At 40.8% G+C, this 20,772-nt stretch overlaps 1 protein-coding gene across 9 annotated transcripts in view; it reads right to left on the minus strand.

Moving 5' to 3' along the window:
• ENOX1 (ecto-NOX disulfide-thiol exchanger 1) overlaps positions 1–20,772 on the minus strand; it is a 397,458-nt gene that overhangs the window by 90,526 nt on the left and 286,160 nt on the right. For all 9 annotated transcript variants that reach the window (XM_075489098.1, XM_075489137.1, XM_075489072.1 and 6 more), the window contains 3 exons: positions 19,036–19,209; positions 17,086–17,292; positions 10,068–10,301 (listed from right to left, as the gene is read on the minus strand). In XM_075489098.1, the coding sequence (XP_075345213.1) occupies positions 10,068–10,301; positions 17,086–17,292; positions 19,036–19,209 (615 nt within the window). The remainder of the gene's footprint in view (positions 1–10,067; positions 10,302–17,085; positions 17,293–19,035; positions 19,210–20,772) is intronic.

Genomic DNA, 20,772 nt, shown 5'->3' on the forward strand with positions numbered 1-20,772 from the left:
ATTGATTACATAATTAGAAGTTACATTTAAAAATGCTAGAGGGTAATATATGCACAACAGGAGCACACTAGTAAAGAAAATCTTTTCTCTACAGCTCTAAAATTTCCTTATTTCACCTTCATTTCTAACTTTTCTATTCTTGAGCTGACTACTCAATGACTGGCATAAGGTAACTCACCGTGAATTAACTTTCTTTATCCAGAATGCAGTGACTCTTTCTGAGTAATCAGAAAGAAAATCAGATTTTTATACCAGATTGTTCATTTATTTTTTATTTCGTAGATAAATAGTAGAAGAAACGCAGCAATGGAATCTAATTTAAGCAGAGCATGAACTGCCTTATGATTGCAGCCATTCATTAAAAAAAATAAAACAAAACTCCTAATTCTGTTCAAAATTATTCCCTTGCGGTAGGATGCACATAAATATACACTGTTTAAAAATATACTCTTAAAATAAATTCCTTTATATAAGACATGCTCCCATATGTAATTGTTCTTTTAAAATGAGCATGCGGCAAATTATTTCTTGCACTGAAAGCTTTTTGCTCCTCCAAGTTACAGCATGTTTTAAGCAAATAAGGTAGGATTCATCTCCTTTATGTCAACATCTGATTTAGTAACCCCAGGGTCCTGGTACAGTCAATGGAAAGAGACGGACACTTGTCGGACAGGCTTTGTCAGTCCTGTTTTAGCCGTCTATTTGAAGGTGAGGTGAGAAGTGCCTGCTTCTGGGAGCCTGGGATGACCTGCTCATATATAGATATCTCTGCAACAGACATCTACATTTGGTCAGAGTAATCCCAACCGTTACGTAAGTGCACCAGTTACAGAACACCTACACAGTGTTTGTGTACCTGTGTTGGGTTTTCAGATATACTGCAAGCTGAGATGCATGCTATGTCGCTTTAATGTTACCCATCTGTTGAGGATGGCTTGCTGGTTATCTGTCGATAGAGATTTCCAGGTGCTGCCAGACTCAATCACAGGCCTCTAGAGATAAGATATTTCAAATTCCTCTTGTATCAACTGAAGATATTTGGCACTTAAATCCTAGCTCACAACTTATATGAAACGAAATATAAAGAAAAGAAAATGCATCCCTAGAGCTGTCTGGAAATTGTCAACAGGGATATTTCTATGAAAAAAAGGAATAATTGTTGACAAATGTTTTGCATTTTTCTGCTTGTAATTTGACCACCTCTAAGCAATCTCAACTGGCATAAACTTTTTAATAGAAAAAGCAATGACAAGAACCGCTGCAAAATGGTATACTGGGAAAAAGTGTTGGAAACAGAGATTTAACTCTCAGTTTATGGAGTTTCCCTGGTGTAACACAGGGCAGAATTCAGCTCAGAGTAATCTGAAATGTTGTGACTATTTATCTCTCAATGTTAAGCACCTCCGTAAGGTGCTTTCACAACTTTGGTGACAGTTTCTAAGGCCTTAGACATTAGAAAGGAGATAGACTAATCCATCACTCTGAAGCCAGGCATTCAAACACTCTTATTACTATCATTTTTACATCTATAGACATATTTCAAATATAGCTAACTTTATATTTCTGTGTTTCGAGGGTGACATTGTTTGCTGGACTTCTAGCTAGGACAAGAACACACACTGGGCTACAGTTGCTTTTAACCTTGTTAGTATCTTTCCAACCCTGGGTGTTCTCAAATGTTTGAAAATTATCCGAGATAATTCACGCAACACTGGGAGCCTGTCTAAATCGCAGCAATCCTTCTGTGTTGTCCTGCAGGCCATGGTGTTGTCCAGAGTCAGCACATGCTATCTCTTGTCCCTAATCTTGCTCCCCTGATACGATCTCCTAGGCTTGCGAGGAGATGCTGAAAAGACAGAGCTGTTGTTCTTTATCCTAATGACTACACCTAGAAAGCTCCTGTGCTGGCTGTGTATGTTTTGGGTTGCATTAATGATCTCATTTTTCCCTGGCCCTTCTGTAAGATGGGCAGGGGCAGGAATACCCTTATGCTAAGCTCTGCCCTGACCAGGAGAAATCCAGTTACCAAACACCCCGTGAACGTACTCTTGTGAGCACTGGGAATGACAGTGCCACAGGGCATACAGAGAGGGGACAAGAGTCATGGGATATGTCCCATCTATTTGCCTCTGATTGACAGGCTGTCCCCGTCAGCTGTAGCTGTGCCGTAGGAGGATGTTTTGTCCCCTGCCTCATCCCCACCTGCCCAGCACTACCCCTTCGCTCATGGTGACGCTGCCCTCAGCTCTGCCTGGAGCTGCTCGGCTGATCACACTCCAGTTCCAGTTTGTCAAACTGGGCCCAGTCCGGCTATTACAGGAAAGTGTTAGAGGCCAGTTCAGTATGCATACTTCTTCACTCCGTGTAACTGCAGCCAGGGGAGGTTGTATGGCCAAGGTTCCTGTTAATCTGACTTCTGATTTAATAACTTATTATGCTATAACTAAGATTTCTAAACTGCAGACACTGAATTAATATGAAAAATAAGAACCCACAGTGGGTGACTGCTGTGGGTGAATCAGGCCAGGGAAAAGGCTTACTAACCTCTCTCATCAGTGGGTTCAGCCCAGCTCCCCCGTGCATCAGGAACAATTTGCTGCCCAGCACACGCCACTTTTGGTACCACAATGACGACCTATTTTTCTCTTGGCTTAAGAGCTTCTCCTGCACTGAGTGCCTGCCACTGACCTAGAAACACAACTCTTCAGCTACTACCCTTACCTTCCTTTTTCCCCGGCTCAAATACCTTATATAATTGTGTCATGCAACACACACATCAGTCTGGTACTTTTGGGATTAATAACATTTTTAACCCAATGGCACTGCATAATAAGTGAGAATCAGGGAATACAAATTCTTACTGCCAAAGGGTTATTTTAAAGAATGATTAATATCCACCTTACTGTTTCTTAAATAGCCTTAACTGTATGCTATAACCAAGAAACTTTCCCAGTTATGTAATAAATGACTAGCTGAAACTAGATTTGATAAAAATACGCATAGACATTTACTAAAAGATATCTTAAAAGGTACTCCCTCCCCTCTCTATCATCAAACTCTTTCTTCCAAATTAAATCACACAAGATTCTTCCAGAGGTGGGTGTTTCATGTGAGACACAGAAATCCATTATCTTATCCTGCTGATGCCATTATTTCCAATAAAAAGTAATTATGAGGGTATTGAGTTTCCTTCCTATTTCTCAAAATCACACCACAAACTTTCAGATCGGTGAGCTGCAATTTCCCAGTTCATAGTAATTAACTTGAGTCGTTTTGCAGTGCGGTACATTTAATCAAGTGGGTTTATATTAAAACCTTAAAATTTGCATTGATACAATACAGATTAGGTGAAGGAGGACACTTTTAGCATTGCACTTAACAGCGAACCTATTTCTTGCAGGCTTTTGGAAGAAGGTGCCCAGGGAATTGGGTTACCAGGCTGCCGATAGCTGAACCCACCTTATGCTCCTCTGCCAGCAGACAAAAGTGCCCTCGCACCATGCCTGCTCACAGCCCTGTGCGAGGCTCTTGCAGCCAGATGTATTGTGTCACAGCAGATGTCAGCAGCATATGGAAGAAGGAAGGAGAAAATGATGATCTAAAAACGGGAAGGGTGAGTGAACAGATTTGACGCTGAAGCATCGAAACGTCTGTGGTAGGGCTCTGTCCTGATATACTACTAATAAAAGAAGATTGTGCTAAAAAAAGGTCTGGAGCCTTTCAGCAGCAATTAAACCTGGCATTCATTGGATTTGTTCAGAGGATCTCAGTTTTGCTTCCCCTTCTGACGTAGCCCTGCACTGAATTCGAGCCTTTCTGCGTGAGACTTGCCTCTCTGGATAACTGCACCGCTTCTGCAGCGCTCCACAAGTCTGGCTCTCAAGTGCAGAGTAATAATGAAAGCAGCGTGGTTTTCTTCTCAGTGAAATATCCTATTTCCCAAGCAATTAAATGTTGTTTATATTTCAAACGATGTGCAAGGGTTGAGATTGTCAGGCTTGATGTTACCTGAATCTTGCACAAGATGCATCCCTGGTTAGTTCATTCTACTGTAACTGCCATCTATTTATTTAAATTTCCAATCTGTTCTCTCTTCAGGGGATAATACAGTGCCTGGCAAAGAAGCAGCTTCTCAATTTTTCAAATTATATTTTTTTAAATGGAAAACCACATGAATAACTTCCCTGTGCTCATAAAGAAACAGTGTATTTAAAAGGGAGGTAAATTCCAGGGTACTGTATATAACTTGCAGATATTTATGTCTCCTTTGCTCAAAACATTTAAAAAAAAAGATAATCAGATATAAAGAGATGTCTTTGTTATATGGTGGAACTATTTAACTACCTGCAGCAAATAAGACAGATGTAGTATTTTAAAGGAGCTTATTTGCAAGAAGTGATTTCTGAAAATGATACTATTAGGTACAGATATGCTTGAATTAAGAATACCATAATGTTCGAAATTCTGCTTTGAAACGCAAATGTCATAAGCACACAGATTAAAATGGTTTGTTCCAATGCACCTGACAGAGCAGTGTTCCACTTAAGGATAAAAGATTCAGCCTATCTCCAGTTGTGTGATGTTCTGGGCACCACATTACTCAACTGTTTATAAAACACCCAGGAAAACAGATGTCAGAGTATGCAAATTTGATCCTAAATATCTACCGACACATCTCACTGTGCAGTAATAACGCACCTGATTTAATACTGAGGAATTAAAATCTCAAAGACACGCACCAAACAAAATGTTGCAATGAACCAGGAGACAAGAAGGTCACGTTTTTGTAATGTAACAGCAGAAGACACAATATTCTGCTGGTTTTGTCAGAACAAGAACTCAGGGTCTATTCTCAAAGGCTTTTTGAGGAGGCAGTTCACATTTACACTTCACTGTAAAAGACCTTGGTTTCCCAGAATTCACATCTATGAATTTCTTGAGACATTTCCTCAAGGAAACAGATTTTTACCTAAGGCAGGAGAATGTCAGAAAGGAGGCCAGAAGTTTCATTAACCTGAGTTATGCTTAGCTATTCTCTTATTCCGTGGCAATCAGAGAGTGGTTTGATGAAACTATTTGCAATGTCATGACAAATTTTGGAATGTTTGGATCAAAAAGTAGATTTGAAGAGTACCTTTTGACAAAGTGAAATTTTATTTTACCATTTTAAAAAAATTGTGGCTATTTTTTATTCTGCTTTTCCGTTCAAATCTACTTTAGTGGTTTGGAAGGTCAAAAAAAACCCCAAACAAAAATAACTTGTCATGCAAAATTAAATAGAAGTTTTATTTTCCCAACTAGCTTGCAAACCTAAGATGTGCGGTACAAACCTAAAACTGATCAGCATAGCCCTGGTATGAGAAGGAGCTCATGTTCTTCCCCATGTTACCCATCTAGTTTGAATGCCGGAGCTCATTTCATTCTGATAGTCCAGGCTCAGTTCTCTTCTGCCTTCTATGTCCTGGAGTCATGAAGAAGGCTTGTGAACATGATATGGGAGTGCATGAAACAAATTTAAATCAAATATTTTGTGACAAGTCATCTTTTCAATGCAGTAAAACTCCTCTTTTATGAACTATCATCTCTTTGGCTTCTCCCTCTTTTGGCTCTGGCTGTGACCAGCAAAGAACATCACTTGCAAATTATCAATGCAGACCAGCTCACAAAATGTTTAATCAGTGAAAGCTAGTAGCATAGGCCTATATTTTTAGAGCTACAGGCTCAAATCCATGAGACCTACACCCAAGATACTGGCAATATGTCACTGCCACGTAGTGAAAAGTGGCAACAGCAAAACATGATAGGTGGACAAGGAGAGGAACAACATCACAGGCCGTTAGAGAAAAGGAAAGTGAATACACTCTTGGCTAACAACACGAAAGGTGAAGAAAAATGTCCACACTGCCAACAAGGAAAAAGTTATGAAGGATTTCATTTGTATGATCCTGAATACCTTAGCAGAGAAAAAAAAAGGAAAAAGAAAAAGGAAAAGACAAAAAGAAAAAGAGAAAAAGAAAAAGAGAAAAAGCAAAAGCAAAAGAAAAAGAAAAAGAGAAAGAAAAAGATACCCATTAAATAGCTCTGTCTGCTACAGTCTAAAATGGGAAGTGGTGAAGAATTGCACTGGTCTACAGTTTGATGGGTTTTCCTTATTTCTGCATAAATCAAGTGTTCTAACCAAGTTCTTTACAGATACAAAGGGATTTGGGATAGTCCACAGAGAGCAGGGAATGGAGAAGAAGTCATAACCCCTCATGCTTTTGCAGGTATGCAAGGCCTCATACGCAATGGAAGTGTCTTAGTTCCCAGCCCCAGTCACCAGGCAGCCCATTTTGAGAAACCGGTTCTTTTTTTCTATGAAGCTCCATACTGTCACCTTGAACCGTGTATATATGCATATATATTTTAGAATAAAATAGAAATAGTGTAAGAGTTATTAGTAGCTAAGAAGGGATCACAGTTAGGAATAGAAACTAGCATATGAGAAGATGAGAATTATAGAATCTTCAAGGTAAAAGATAATGCCTCAGCTAGATAAGAGGGTACGGGCACTGCATATTTTACTAACAAGCATATGTTTCTCCTAAAAGAATGTGAAGCTGTAACACTTCAAAGACCAATAACGGGAACATACTCTTAGCGGGAGAGTTGTAAAGATAAAGGGACGCCACAACAACCATGAAAACAGCAGGAATCACAGTAACTAGGGGACAGGTAAAGACGGCAGGGGGAGATTGCGACCACCGACCCAACTGAGGAACGAAAGGACTACCCCCCCCACTCCTTGTGAGCAAGCCCAGTGAATTAAAATCACACTGTAGCTTTAAATCGAAGCGGAGAAAATACAGACCAATGGAAGAAGAGGAGGATTAGTTAGTCTAATTATTATGTATTAGATAGGCGTGGTGTGTTAACTTTCATGTATAAATACTGAAGAGAATTACAATAAGTGTGCTCGATTTGGGGAAATATTCCACCTTGCACCCTGCGCAGAATAAAACAATGTCTCCTCTCTAAACATACTTTGTGTGTTTTGGGAGCTATTTTACACTGAGGCAACAATACCAGTAAAGATTACCTGGCTGAAATTTTATAATGACCCTTTGTTTCCAACCAGCATAAAAGTTCCTCTATACCCTCTCACCCGCTCTCCTCTACGGCGGTTACTGCTGCACCAGGTGACTTCAGCACATGAGAGGAATAGGAATATGCTGACAATACTGGGGCGAGAGTTTCCAGCCAAGTCTGGTGCACAAAAACAACGAATTCCTTAAGTCTTATGCTGCACTTTGCAGAAGGTGAAAAAAGATATTGTCACCTCCGTTATAGAGGCAATAAATATCTAGACCACAACAGGGGACTGGCTGATGAGCCTAGTTCATCTCTGCTCACCGTCAAATTTCCTTGCTGTCAGGAATTTCCAAGGTTATTTTGACAACAAAAGTTGCTTGGATTCAGACCAAGTTGTCCACATCTGTGATTGCAAAGCAGTATCTTGGGATGACAGATGTTTAGCTATTTTGACTTGCTTTTTGGCTTGTGTTGCTCAGTGAAGTTCTGGAGGCACTGCAGGAGCTGAAACCTGCACGTTGGGCACCTGCAGCTCTGTCTCATGAGCTGGCAACAGAGCTCAGGAGTCTTTTGAAGTGGGTACCACAGGGAGGTCATGACTTTCTTTAAGAAAACAACTGCAAAGCATCTGCTCAAAACCCAATCTTTCAAGGTAAATCCTGCCAAGAGCAGATATATTTTGATCCTTCTTTCTTTAGGATGAATTGTCCAGGCTTTTGCAGCAAAGCAAATCTGGTCATATCCAGAGACCTGAGATTTTGTCCCCAAGTTGTATATACATATGTGTGTGTGTGTATGTGTGTGTACATATATATATATATATCTTCTGTTAGCTTCACTGAAGTCCACATTTAAATTGTGAATGTATGATGACATGAACTGCCCTTTGCCAGAGTTAAAGAAGTTTTTTTAGTGTTGCTTTACTTCTGTTTTTAGGATGTCACAAAGGGCTCATGTGGTGAATCCATGTTGCCCAAGGGAGGCCATAACGTTCTACCCCACTGCCTTATAGATACTGGCTATGATGCCATAGGAAAGGTAAATCAGACCAGTATAATGACTGAGCCCCACTTCTGCTTTCTAGACTACCTAGTAAAGGAGAAAACTCATGACCAGTGAGAAGAGAGGGGGCTTCTTTGCATTCTCCATCCCCAATAATCTATACATATCCAGGGCTAGTGCCATTAATCTCGCTACAAGGCAATTGCTAATTACCGAAGTTTTTAAAATTGAAGAATGTTCTTTTGCTGGATTTTAATGAATTTTTAACCAATAAAAAATAAGCTTATCATTTTTGTTTCTTAATTTATTATATTTAATTGTGTATGTTTCTGAAAGTTTACCTTTATTTCCAGAGAAACAGTCATGTACATGGTGTTGGTCTGTATCGTGCTCAAAATGCTTCCATGTTAAACTCGTGCATATATGCCAAGCTCTGGTCAAATGTCCCTCAGGAGAACCAAAGATCTAAGTACTTGGAATAAGTTTTAATTAAGAAACTTCCCAGAACAAAAAGAAAAACCCTTCTAAATATAGACATCTCAAATATCTTGCAAAAACCCACATTCAGTTGCCCCAAGCAATGGCTAGCCATATGGAAGAAATTGTCCAGACTTCTTACATTTTCTGGCTTAGTTCAGGAAACCTCTAGGCCTTACTACATAAAGAAAAACTTCCCTATAAAAGATTAACTCCTAAATATTCAATTGGAAACAGATTCTGGGAACAGATGGATCTAAAACTCTGTATTATATTGTGTAACCTCTAGAGGACCTGGACTGGAAGCTAGGTAAGAATTAAAAATTCTTCTATTTGGGCCTCTTTCCTCTTTTTTTCCTGGTCTATCAATCCATCTGGGTTCTTTTACCAATCTCCCAGTTGCTTAATGAATTATTTAATAGAGGAGTGCATGTGGTGAGAGTATCAGTCAGCCAAACCAATAACAGACCGAGGTAACAGTGACAACAGCGACCAAGGCAGTACTCCAAGAGACAGTAGGGTGCATCTCTGCTCCATGCTCCAAGGGATGCAACACTTTGCACTGTCCTTCTCCGGCTCCCCAGACATGTTTCATAGTTAGAACAGAGGCCAGTGTGTTGACAGTTAGATAGCCTAAATCTAATCTGGATAATCCTGAAACAAGAACCACAGTTTCTTGTGACCTGGCACATAGTAAAGTAATGTGCTTGGCCACCACGTGGGGAAAGAATGCCAAACACAATTGCTAAACACTTAATGAAAACAAATACAACTCTAAGGGGTATGAGGAATTGTTTGCTTGATCTTTTTTTAAATTTCTTTACCATGAATAATTTTATTTCTTTGCTTCTCACTTTCTATGTTAACTACCAAAGACAGGAATCCTCAGGCTGCACCCTTGAAAAATATTAACTTGGTAAGTGTACCTAGAAAAAAACAAACAAGCAAGCAAATGCATACCAAAACAATACGCTATCCTGCACAAGTAATTCTAACTCTAAAGAGGCAATGAAAGAATGGATGGTGTGTGTCAGAGATAAGTTGTACCACTGCATCTGAGGGGCAAGTTAAAATGCAGCTCATGAGGGCAATTTAAATGCTAGGAATTGGGACAGTTGCATGTATGAAATGTATGACATATCATAGGAATCAAGGAATAAAGACATTTTAAGAATCAGGCCTTTAAATATGAAGGATGTTTGTAACAGGTTGTCTTATTATGAGAGCATTTCCAAGGTAGATGATGACCGCAACTGAACAGAAAAAACCCCACTGTAGTATTCTGAAGGTTGTGTTTTAACTGTTAAAGAACAGGTAGATGGACAGGCGTTATACATTTCTAGCAGATGGGCGAGTATCGCTACCATTGTCATAGAAATGGCAGAGGAACGGGGGACAGCTAACAGGTAAAGAAAGTAATGAAATACATCAGAGAGAAATCTGCTCCCCCGCTCTGACTTCTGGATGGCTCCTGCTCTTAAGGAATAATACATTGAAAAGTATCAAGTGCTGCTTACCTTTCAATTTTTCAGCCAGCAAAGCAGCTTCGTGTTCAGAATAATGCATTATTGCCGGAGGAGAAGGAGGGCGCAGTCTATCTTCTTCCATTTTGCGTCTGTGGCGTTCTTCTCGGGCCAGCATTCTTTGTTTGCATTCCCATTCATAAAAGTCATCTCTTGCCTGAGCAAAATCAACATGAAGGCGACCTGAATCCTTTTTGTCTGTGCTAGATCCTAATCTCATGCGGTAACCTGAAACCAACAAGCAGAACTAACTGTTGCAGGACTTCGCTTCTTTTTTTTTCCTTTTTTTCCCCCTCAAGTGCAGTTAAGTAAAAATGTACATTAACAGAGTCCCACATATCTACACAGGATCTATCGATCATTGTGCTTTCACAGGAAGATAAACATTCATCCGCTCATTTTTCCTTGCAATTTTCTGCATCACCTATCAACATAGTAGATGAGCTGAAAAAGTTGACCCAAAGGTACAGAATCTACATTCCCGAGTCTCTCAAAATATATCATTTTTCTACCTGATACTCCCAACCTTTATAAGTGCAAAGGCCAGCTACACAAAAAACAACTACTGAAAAAGGATCTGTTTTGATTTGAATGTAGAGTCCTTCTTCCCCTGATCCTGTGGAGATCATGTGCCATTTAGTGCTTTTCTCCAGCCTGTTAAAGGAATTGGAAGTATGGGGAAAGGCTGAATTTTATAAAAACCATGACTCTAGATGAATGAGAAAATTGTGCTACATAAATTCCTGGGCCACAAAGAGAGTGGTGTCATACCTGCATTGATGCCAGATCTCAAATTTTGAGGCTTTACAATTGGAAACACTACTTCCCCATTCCCCATTGGAAATAATCTGGCAGCAAATATAAACCACCTACAAATGAATTGAGTTCAGCATTCTTCAAAGTAATTTTAAAAGTGTGGATGGATGTATTAGACATTTGCAAGACTTTTCAGAACAAACAATGAAACCTGTTGTGCCACATCTTTACTGTTGTTCTACATATTCATAATTTGGTCAATGTATCCTATGCTAAAGCTAGCAGGCTGCAAAGGCTTTAAGTCTGGGGCTATGCAATGGTACAACAGGGCCCTGCTCTGAACTGAAACCCTTGGCTGCTGTCAGAGGACAAACAAATCATGCCAAAGCTATAAAAGGAGCTTTTCGTGACCATACTGTGGAAGACCATATACTGGGCACCTACCTTTTTTCAAGTTTTATTTCCAAGGCTGAAAGATACTTGCAGAGCAGTTTCTCTAACTTTTAAAATGCTGATTCAGGAAAAGTTTGAGAAAACACTACATAGAAAGCTGCAAACAGAGCCTTCAGATGCAGGTAAAATTAATCAGTCTGCACAGGGCCAGCTCTAATTTCTCCACGCCAACCCACTGCAGCAGCCTCAGAAGCAGAGCAGCCCAGCAGAGACTTCTCAAATCATGGGATGCTGCGGAGATGAACTCTCTGCTGACCTGGCATATAGGAGGCTCTTCAGAAACACACACTGCTACAACCACTGCCTAATAACTCCAGGGGCAGGAAGCTCCCATTCAAAATGGCAGGAAAAATGGTGTTTGCTGGTCTTGAACAGCGATCCAAGAGAACCTACCTTTCAGTCTCATGGTTTGCCTGTGGTTCGAAGAGCTTCAGCACCTCACCACCACAGTTAAAACTCAGTTTTGAATTCTCTCCAGGGACAGCAAAGCTAAGGCTTGTGTAGTAGATGAGGAGCATCTTTGCAAAAATGCCTATCTAGGCATACTCTGTTTTACTGCTGGAAAAACATCCTGCTGTATAAATACAAGGGACTGTCTGTACTACAGCACATATGAGACAATAGCTTCAAAGACATTAAATATCCATATATGTAGTGATCCTTCCAAAAAAAACAATCCGGGTGCCTTTTGATTTGACATTTTCCTTTCAAACAGCTTTGTGGCCTGTCAGTACGGAAGAGGTATGACTTTCATTTTCCAGCAAGGAGCCCAAACCCAGATGAAAAACTCAAGCTAAGTGTTTCAGAGGTCCTTCAAATCCAGAAGACATCAAAAACTTCCATGGAACCTACCAAACCTGGTCTCCAAGGTTCATGAGCTTGGGGTGAAGTAGAACTGAGTATTGCAAGAGAGGCAAATGAGGGGATTGTTTGTTATTTTAAAGCCCCCTTTATTCTGCTCTGCTTTCTCTTGCTCAGAGGAGTAAACACTACTTTTTCCCCCAGAAGGCTGTTTGTGGTCATATATGTAGCTCTAGTCACAAGGTGTTGAAGGGAAGAATTACAGATACACCATATTCAGTACAGAACAGAAGAAATGTGTGGGTGACCTTTCAGAGCTGGGCCCTGAACTAACAAGGGGGTAATTATGTGGCTTTATCCACAGAGGCGTAGGCATGAAGGGGCTAGCCAAAAGGGGCCAGTGGTGCAGCTACCCTGAAAACCATGACACATATTAACCCCCCCCCAGTTCTACTCGCCAGCTGCATTCCTCAAATAGCGATTGCTCTGTGCCAAAATGGCATTATCAGCGATGTGAAAGGACACTGCCAAGGTGCCAGGTCTCGTGAACCTAAAATTAGATCTCCCAGCTGGGCTGTACTTTCCAGGAAGACAGTGTCTCTTCCTCTCCCCCATCTTTCGCCTCTCTTGGCAGGAACACACTGGGCGTGCACAGACTGAGAAATGGCACTGCAGGACGCAAGACTCTTGTGGACCTCAAAGCCCCACTTAATCTGAATAAAGGGCTAATGAAAAGAACCGTGCATCTACAGATTGTGTGTGCACCAGCAAAGCTGAGTTTCACTAAAGTGGCCCTTATTTTTGAAGTAAATGGGGATAATGGAAAAAAACATTGAATAGTGTAAATTGCAGTCCAAAACCCAGTACCCTGTGTAGCACTGGGTGAATGGTTCCCTTTAGGTAACCAGTTTAAGTGCTTCCAAATTAACAGATTTTTGAAATTGCCCATTAATCACACTGAAAAAATCTCACTGCTTGTCTGACTCTTAGGACTGAAGGTGGCCAGCCAGCCAGGTGGTTTCCATCAGCACAGAAACTTAGAATAACCTGGGTCGGAAGGGACCTTGGATGTCATCTAGTCCAATCCCCCTCTCAGAGCAGGGTCAACTTCAAAGTCAGACCAGGTTGCTCAGGGCTTGGCATCTTTCCCTTTACTAAAAAAGAAAATGCCTTTGGCATGGCTTCTTGCACCCTCCTAAATCAGGCTTTGGGGACACTACAGGACCAATGGCCTGGCCAGTGAAGAACAGATTCCTTGACAGGTTGATAGCCAGCAAGATGCTGTGTAGCAAGGGGTGCACAACTGGCAGGCCCTATTTTGTTTATAGGATCCTCAGGCACCCATTTGGGGCAGCTGGGAGGCTCGCTCTTTTCCAATACCATGTCTCCTTATAGTTGTTCGAGGGTATTTAAAGGTATGAGAGAACCACCTGCCATTGCCTCCCCTTCATGCATGTGCAATGAATTGCCCTCACAGACCCTTTTCCCCATCTCTTTGTTCAAGACCGCAGCTAGCACTAACTGCGTGCCTGTCTTGTCATTTTTAATTTCAGTTTCATACACAATGGCAGAGGAAAAGACTTTGGGAACTTGCCAAGATCCTCACTTTAAAGAAACAGCAAGAGGAAAAATTAATGAGGGTGCTAAATAAAAATCAAACACAGTATTTCCACATCACAGGTCTAGTCAAAACTCTATGGCTTGACTTACCTTTGAGTGTTGCTATATTGGGGACCGGCCAATAGCTGCCCTCTAACTGGGGATCTAGATCAGAGTGTTGATGATGATCATTGAGAACATAAAATAAAACCAGTACACGGTACTAAATGGAAACCCACAGGGGAAAATATCAGCACAGGAAAAATGCATACACAGGCTTTTGAGATATAAACAGGTCTGCCTCAAGCCACCTGTTTATCCCATATTTTCAAGTCCAGGGCCATCAATATTTGCAGGAGTTACTGAATTGTCAGCCACAAGGGTAAAGTACATACAGTTGGGAGAAAGAGCTTTCTCATGGGCCGGTATGTCAATTTTAGAAAGTCTTTTCCTCAGAAGATCAAAATGTAACTTTCAGGGCTAAATGAAAATCACCCTTCCTCAAGTCAACTTTTCTATCATAGTCTTCTACCCATCTCCCAGTCTCCTTTTCATACACGTTTACTTGGGAATAGAAAGGAAAAAAATCAGTGATTAAACTACTTCATGGATTTTGTAATCACTTGCACTATTCTCTTGATAAGCATGGGATAAATACAGTTTGATGAGATTAGATGGGGTAGACAGATAAAACTGATTAGGTAGACAAAATTATCATTGTATTACAGATATCAAAGGCATGACTCCCCTAATATAACACGCATACTATATCAACCACTAATTCCGTTTGTATGTCTCTTTTGTCTCTTACAGGGAAAAGAAAATGCCTTACCAATATGCTTTATCCCTACCATTTCAGAATACGTTATGTGTGAGAATGGAATAAAGACTGGTTAAAAGACTCCAATATTTCAGTACAAATAAAACATGCCCCTGCCTAGTGCCAGACCTCCCTGCTCTGCAGTGGTGAGGGACAGTCAGTGCTCCCTGTTTCATCTGCAGAGTTCAGCGCTGGTGGTAAAAAGAAGTGAAACTTGGCTACATCATGCCCCTGCTTTTCTTCCTCCTTGCTAAGAGCTCCACTGGTTCTTTCCCTGATCTGGTCAGAGACACTAAGTACAACGCTTTAGGAGAAAGAAAAGCTGTGGTGGAAAAGACAGATGGGGAGGGAGGCTGCGGAGCAGACGGTAAGAGGAAGCATAGACAGCAGTGCGACTGGAAAGGAAGGACGAAAGGAAATGGAAGAAGGAAGGATGGATGAGGAACTTGGAAATAAACTGGCAGAAAATTCAGGATGAGGAAGGGAATCTACCACCTCCATCTCTGCTTGTTTCCCTTATTCTGAATGCGCACTCTAGTGTGTTGTAAAGGAGGACACATGGCAGCACAGGGGATTTCCTACCTCTAATCATCAAATCTGGTCCTCCAGGATTTAAGGATTTAAAATTAAAATAAAACTTGACTTGGAGTGAAGCAAAGGGTGCAGTAAACTGCTGAGAAGCAGGAAACTGAGCTAGAGGGACACTTGCTCTGGCCCAGCGTGGCAGCCTGTACGTTTCGGGGCTTTTCTTTGCTCTCTTTCTTGCCACTGTTTTGTTTATCATATACACTAATACCAGCTCCTACTGAATCGGGTGTGCCCCTCGTCTGCTCCGTTACTTGTGGAGATGGGGTCCCCTAGGCAGAAGTCAGCAGCCGGGAAATGTGCTACTGCTTCTTACTACTGCGATGCCTGTAATCTGTCCCAATGAACTACTGCGTTATGGAAGTAATAAGCGAATAAACAAATAAACAGGAAGGATGGAAACTGGGAAGAGAGGATGAGGAGGGAAGAAGAAATGAAATTAAAATAAATTTTAAAAAAGGAAGAAAAAAATAGGGTGGAATGAAGATCTGGAAGAAACCTGAAAATACAGCAATATTCCAAAGAAATCTTTATATAGACCTCATAAAACTCACAATTTTCTGTAGCTTTTCAAAAAGATATTTAAAGCAAGCAGCCAAGTTAGAAAAAAAACCCACAAATGCTAACACAAAAACCTTTGTGAAACAAAGGAGCTAGGTTTTTCCTGACCACATATTTTAAAAGTTTGGATGTTTTCTTTTCTTTTCTTTTCTTTCTTCTTTCATTTTAAGATGTAGCTGATGGTGATTTAGGGACATGGTGTAGTGGTGGACTTGGTAGGGTTAGGTTTACGGTCAGACTGAATGACCTTAAAGGTCTTTTCCAACCTATACGATTCTGTGATTCTGTGATTCCGTGATTTGAGAGACCACTTGTTCCTAACTGTGTGAGCTTCCTATGGACACCTGCATGACATTGAGGTTATGTCCTTACTGCTAAACAGAAGATGGTCAGGATGGGAGCTCACACAAGATATCCCTAGTCCTTAGCTGCCTCCCAGGCTCCACTTTGGATGGTCCCAGTGGGTCCCTTCGAGGTTACCCTACACAGGCCGGGTGGCTGTAAGCCAGTCTGTGTCAGCTCGTCTTGGCCGAGGAGCAGTCCCTGGCCCTTGTTAATTTAAGAATACCTTGCATGTGGGGTGAAAGTGTTACACTACACTTGTGGGGCAAAACAACGCTTGTGGGTTTCCCCAGGACCCAGAAGGAGAGATGAACCAGCCTGTGGAGACAAATAGATACAGGGGATGGGATCCAGCTCAGAAAGGTGAAGAAGGGCTCAGGAAGCCAATCCTCATATGAAGGAGCCTGTAACCATAAGAGGGCACTGACAGTCACTGAAGCCTGATATGTGAAAACAGAATTGTTTTTCATCTTTTTTTCTTCTTTTTTTTTCTTTTTTCCCTGTGAGTTAGAGGGTTTTTTGTCTGTTCCTCTGTTAGAAAATGAAAGAGATTCTGAAATTTTACACCTGAGTTTCTGTGGCACTCGTTGTCCTGGGAGGCAACAGACGTAGCCTACAGATGAGGCTCAGAATCTAACCCATGCAGTAGCTGAATACATGCACACATAAAGGCAGACTTTATTCAGATTGCACTGCAAATCTATAAAAATATGCCAATGAAATTGCCAGCCTATCAAAGAAATTGGCACTGGAAAACGGCAGTGTTCCTGGCCTAGTGCCGTCCGCTTGCCACAACCTGTGAGCAAAACTATATAAACCTGTGTAAATCGAAAATAAGATTGTTCTGTAGTGAATTTCAGGATCTGTTGCATTGTTGTGGGATGGCAGGAAATTGCTCCCAGGTAAGCAACATACAAAACCACACACAAGTCTTGGCAGACACAGAGAAATACAGAATTGCCCCTTGCCACTCCAGGCTACAGCCACTGAGCTCAAGAAAGACTTGCTGAGATTAAAGCTAAGAAAATAACCAAACATTAGCATCACAAAACACAAATGAGAAGCAAGGAAAATCCATTAAAGAATGTGAAGTACCAGAAAGGTAAATGGCTTTATCAACCATGAACTCCTCTGCAAAACGAATGTGACAAAAATTCTTCTTGCTTTTCCGAATTGCTGTTATATCTCCACACTGCTCAAAGACTTCCTGAATTATTTCCTCCGTTGCGTTTTCTGGTAATCCTCCAACAAACACTGTTTTACACCCAGGAGGTCTCTCTCTTGTTGAAGGTGGTGGAAGATCTAAGTCAAAACAGAAATCACATTGGAATACAAAATTTGTCTTTTGATCCGTTGGCTCTATTCATTCCCCTAATCAGTTCTGGGCAGCAACAGTTATTTGACATAGCATGGAGGGGAAGAGAGGGAGAAGCAAAATAATTGAATATTGCAGAGATTGTCCAAAATTGGTTACTTGAATCTAAACCTTTTCAAGTTTTAGGTGGCATTTCAGGGAGTAATTCCTGCCACTGCGGGTTGTTCTCCAGGACAGACGGTAAGGTCTAAAAGGAGCTTTCTTTTCCCTGCGTAGTCACGCAAAAAATAAAAAATATTCTGTCTCAAAGCAGGGGAACTTCTGCAACTGATTTGACCCCGAGCACAGATTTCAAGCACTGGTGCAGTACATTCAAAGCCTGAACTTCACCATCTCTGGCTCATACCCATCACTTGCCACACTTGCCAAGTGTGTGGGCCCTCTGCAAGCCAGCCCATGCTGCGTACACCCTGGGCACTTGGGCTGGACGGACACCTTTCCCTGGTCTTAGCATAATTTAATTTCTGTCTCAGAGTACAAGAGCACAGCAAACAGAAAAACAAAGTGGGAAACACAACGAAGTGACAGAATGATAAAAATGCTCTACCGGTTATCTGTTTTGTCTTGTTGCCAGATAATGGAGCAGACGCCAGCACACAGGAAGGATAACCTCGCTGGTTACAAGTGCTCATGAAGTGGAGTGGCTAGAAATGTTATTTTTATGTATATATATAGAATATATACACACTTAAATCATGAAAACTATTAAATTTTTGAAGGCTGTATAAAAAATATAATCTGTCATAACACTTCACGTCATTTATATGCAGATTACTAGAGCATTCCTCTAAAAGTAATTCTTTAAGATGGAATCTGATTCATATGACTTAGTTTTTTGGCCCTTTAACACAGTAAATGGGGTTACAACCTTAAAATATACATATATACACATATTCACACACACAGCCAGTTTGATTAAACCATGATCTGGGTACACTGCAAATCCAGAGCACCAGACTATTTGCTTAATTTTCTCTTTTGTCTTCCCAGTCATAGTGAAAGCTGCTCATCTCATGGCTCTGAAACTAAACTCCTGGGGCTAACATACACAAAATCAGGCTTTATGCCTGAGCTGGTGGCCCAGTGGGAAGAGTTTTCCATTTGCACAAAGTCCCAGAAGGGACAGAAGGAAGCCTGGTCCTGGATCTCAAAGAGGAGAAACAGCTCATCCACATGCTGCCCCCCAAAAATGGCAAGAGAGGAGCCATAGTCCCCCTTTCCCTCTATCATCTCCCCCAGTAGGGACCAGAGCTAGTCAGCATTTGGGTGCTGTGGTCAGGGACACGAGCCCAGATTGGTCCCATCTAACTGTGGGCACCTGAAGGGGAACACAGGGATGATCAGTACCGTGTAATCATTATATTTTGTGACATTCTGAGCCAAAGGAAAGACAGATTTCTACTATGAGAAGTGTAGATCTTCAGGCTCTGTTAGCTTTGTTTAAGTAACTATTTTTCCTTTTTGTACAAACTGAGTAGGTTTTTTTTACGTGACCTTACAGAGATGAATAAGTATGCTCTGATCCCATACCACACTTTACACACAGAGTAGACCTTAGAGGAAACACCGTACTTGCCTACACTTTATTTAAAAACCATAATTTTTATTAGATAAAAACTTTTTCATGCAATATATTAGGAAAATAATATTCTTTCATCAGATCCACTTACTTGGGTTTGGAGGGAAGAGCGTGCAGCTTTTGCAGTGAATTATTTCTTTGACTACAGGCACATCTGTTGGTGGTGGTGGCGGCACTAACCCCATGCCTGGTATCATTGGGTTAATCGGAGTGATTCCAGTCATCATGCTAAGGCTTGGATCAAAGCCTGGTACACAGATTGAATCTGTAAATATATAACATAAAATCCTGGCTTATAAATCTCGAAACCACTTGTTACTATTTTCTTGCACTGACAGTTTTGCTTTAGGCTTTTTTTTTTTCCAAGCATCACTGTTAAAAAAAGGAGAAGGGAAAAGGAAAAATGGAAAAGGGAAAAGGCAGAGCAATCGGGAGGAGAGAGGGAGAGGGGAGAGAGAGCGGGAGAAGGAGAGGGAGAGGGAGAGAGGGAGGGAGAGGGAGGTGCATTGTCAGTGAAAAAAATAAACTGTGCATAAAGAAGGGAATGGTACAGAATTTAAAATATTAATATGACTGAGTAAAACACAGAACATTAAAGTGTAAAACCATGCAACATGAATATCTGTTATTATCTGGAGTGCAATTTTCTGTTTCATAATGCTACTGTGGGGTTTACATTGCCTTCTGACCAGAGTGTACAAAGAATATAATTTAACATCGATATGCCCTCTCCATCTAATTGTCGGACAGATTTATCACAACATAGGCTTCTCACATAAGTGACCTTGATTTACGAACACTACCGAGAAAGATCCGTTTCTGGCTGTTTTATAGAAGTGTAGTCAGCCAAGGCTTCTAACCATTTTAGCCTGGAATATAAAGTTTCAGCTGCATAGAATGGGGTCTTTTTGAGCCTTGGAATTAATTCCTTCTCGTCCTGTTATATAATCGGATTAGTAGATTCTCTTCAACACATGTATTATTAAAATATACCACTACAGCCCCATAAAGTAAAATGCATATTTAGCAAACATTACTCTTTCTCCTTCCTGATCTCTTTGCCAAGATTTCCATACATATTACTTAAAGATTTACTGGGGACTACCAGTGCTATAACACCAAGAATTGTAATAAGCAGATGTTTCAGATGAACTGAGAGCCAACTTCTGAAATTTGCTTTAGTTAAAAACAAGGCTTTGGGTTTCTCGAGGCATAATGAATAAAATATTTTGAGAGACCGATGTCTTTGTTGGCATAACACTGCTGCTATTTGGCATCATCAATTATTTAAAAGAAGAGAGTTACTTTGGTGTTCTACAGGTTTTCTGCTGAGTTTTCTGGCTAGCAACTGGAAAGTATTTAATGATACATGTAAACGTGGGGTTTGGTAGCTCAGGAGCTTGTTTGTTTTCAAGAAGCAAAGAGGGAAACAACTCCTTCTCTAGGATTTATATATATATATATGTATGTGTGTGTGTATATATATATATATATATACACACATAGGAAATTTGAGCTACATTTGCTACAAGGCAGCATGATCAATGGAATGTGACCAGAGAGGCCTGTTTCTTCATCCTAAATCTGCTGCTGAGAAGCTCTGTAACCTTGGGTCAGCCCGCTAACCTTTCCGTATCTTAATTCCTGCATCTGCAAAACAGGTACAATAATACTTACTTACTAGTGAGGATTAGCTCACATTTTTATAGCACTTTGCAGGTGTAAAGCACTCTGTGGGGGCTGAAAATTGACATTATGATTCCTGTGAAACATCCATAATCATCTTCTCTGGGAAAGACAACTGGGGATTGAGAACCTCTACTCCAAT

Source organism: Mycteria americana, chromosome 1 (genome assembly GCF_035582795.1).
Source record: "Mycteria americana isolate JAX WOST 10 ecotype Jacksonville Zoo and Gardens chromosome 1, USCA_MyAme_1.0, whole genome shotgun sequence".
NCBI classification, from domain to species: Eukaryota; Metazoa; Chordata; class Aves; order Ciconiiformes; family Ciconiidae; genus Mycteria; species Mycteria americana.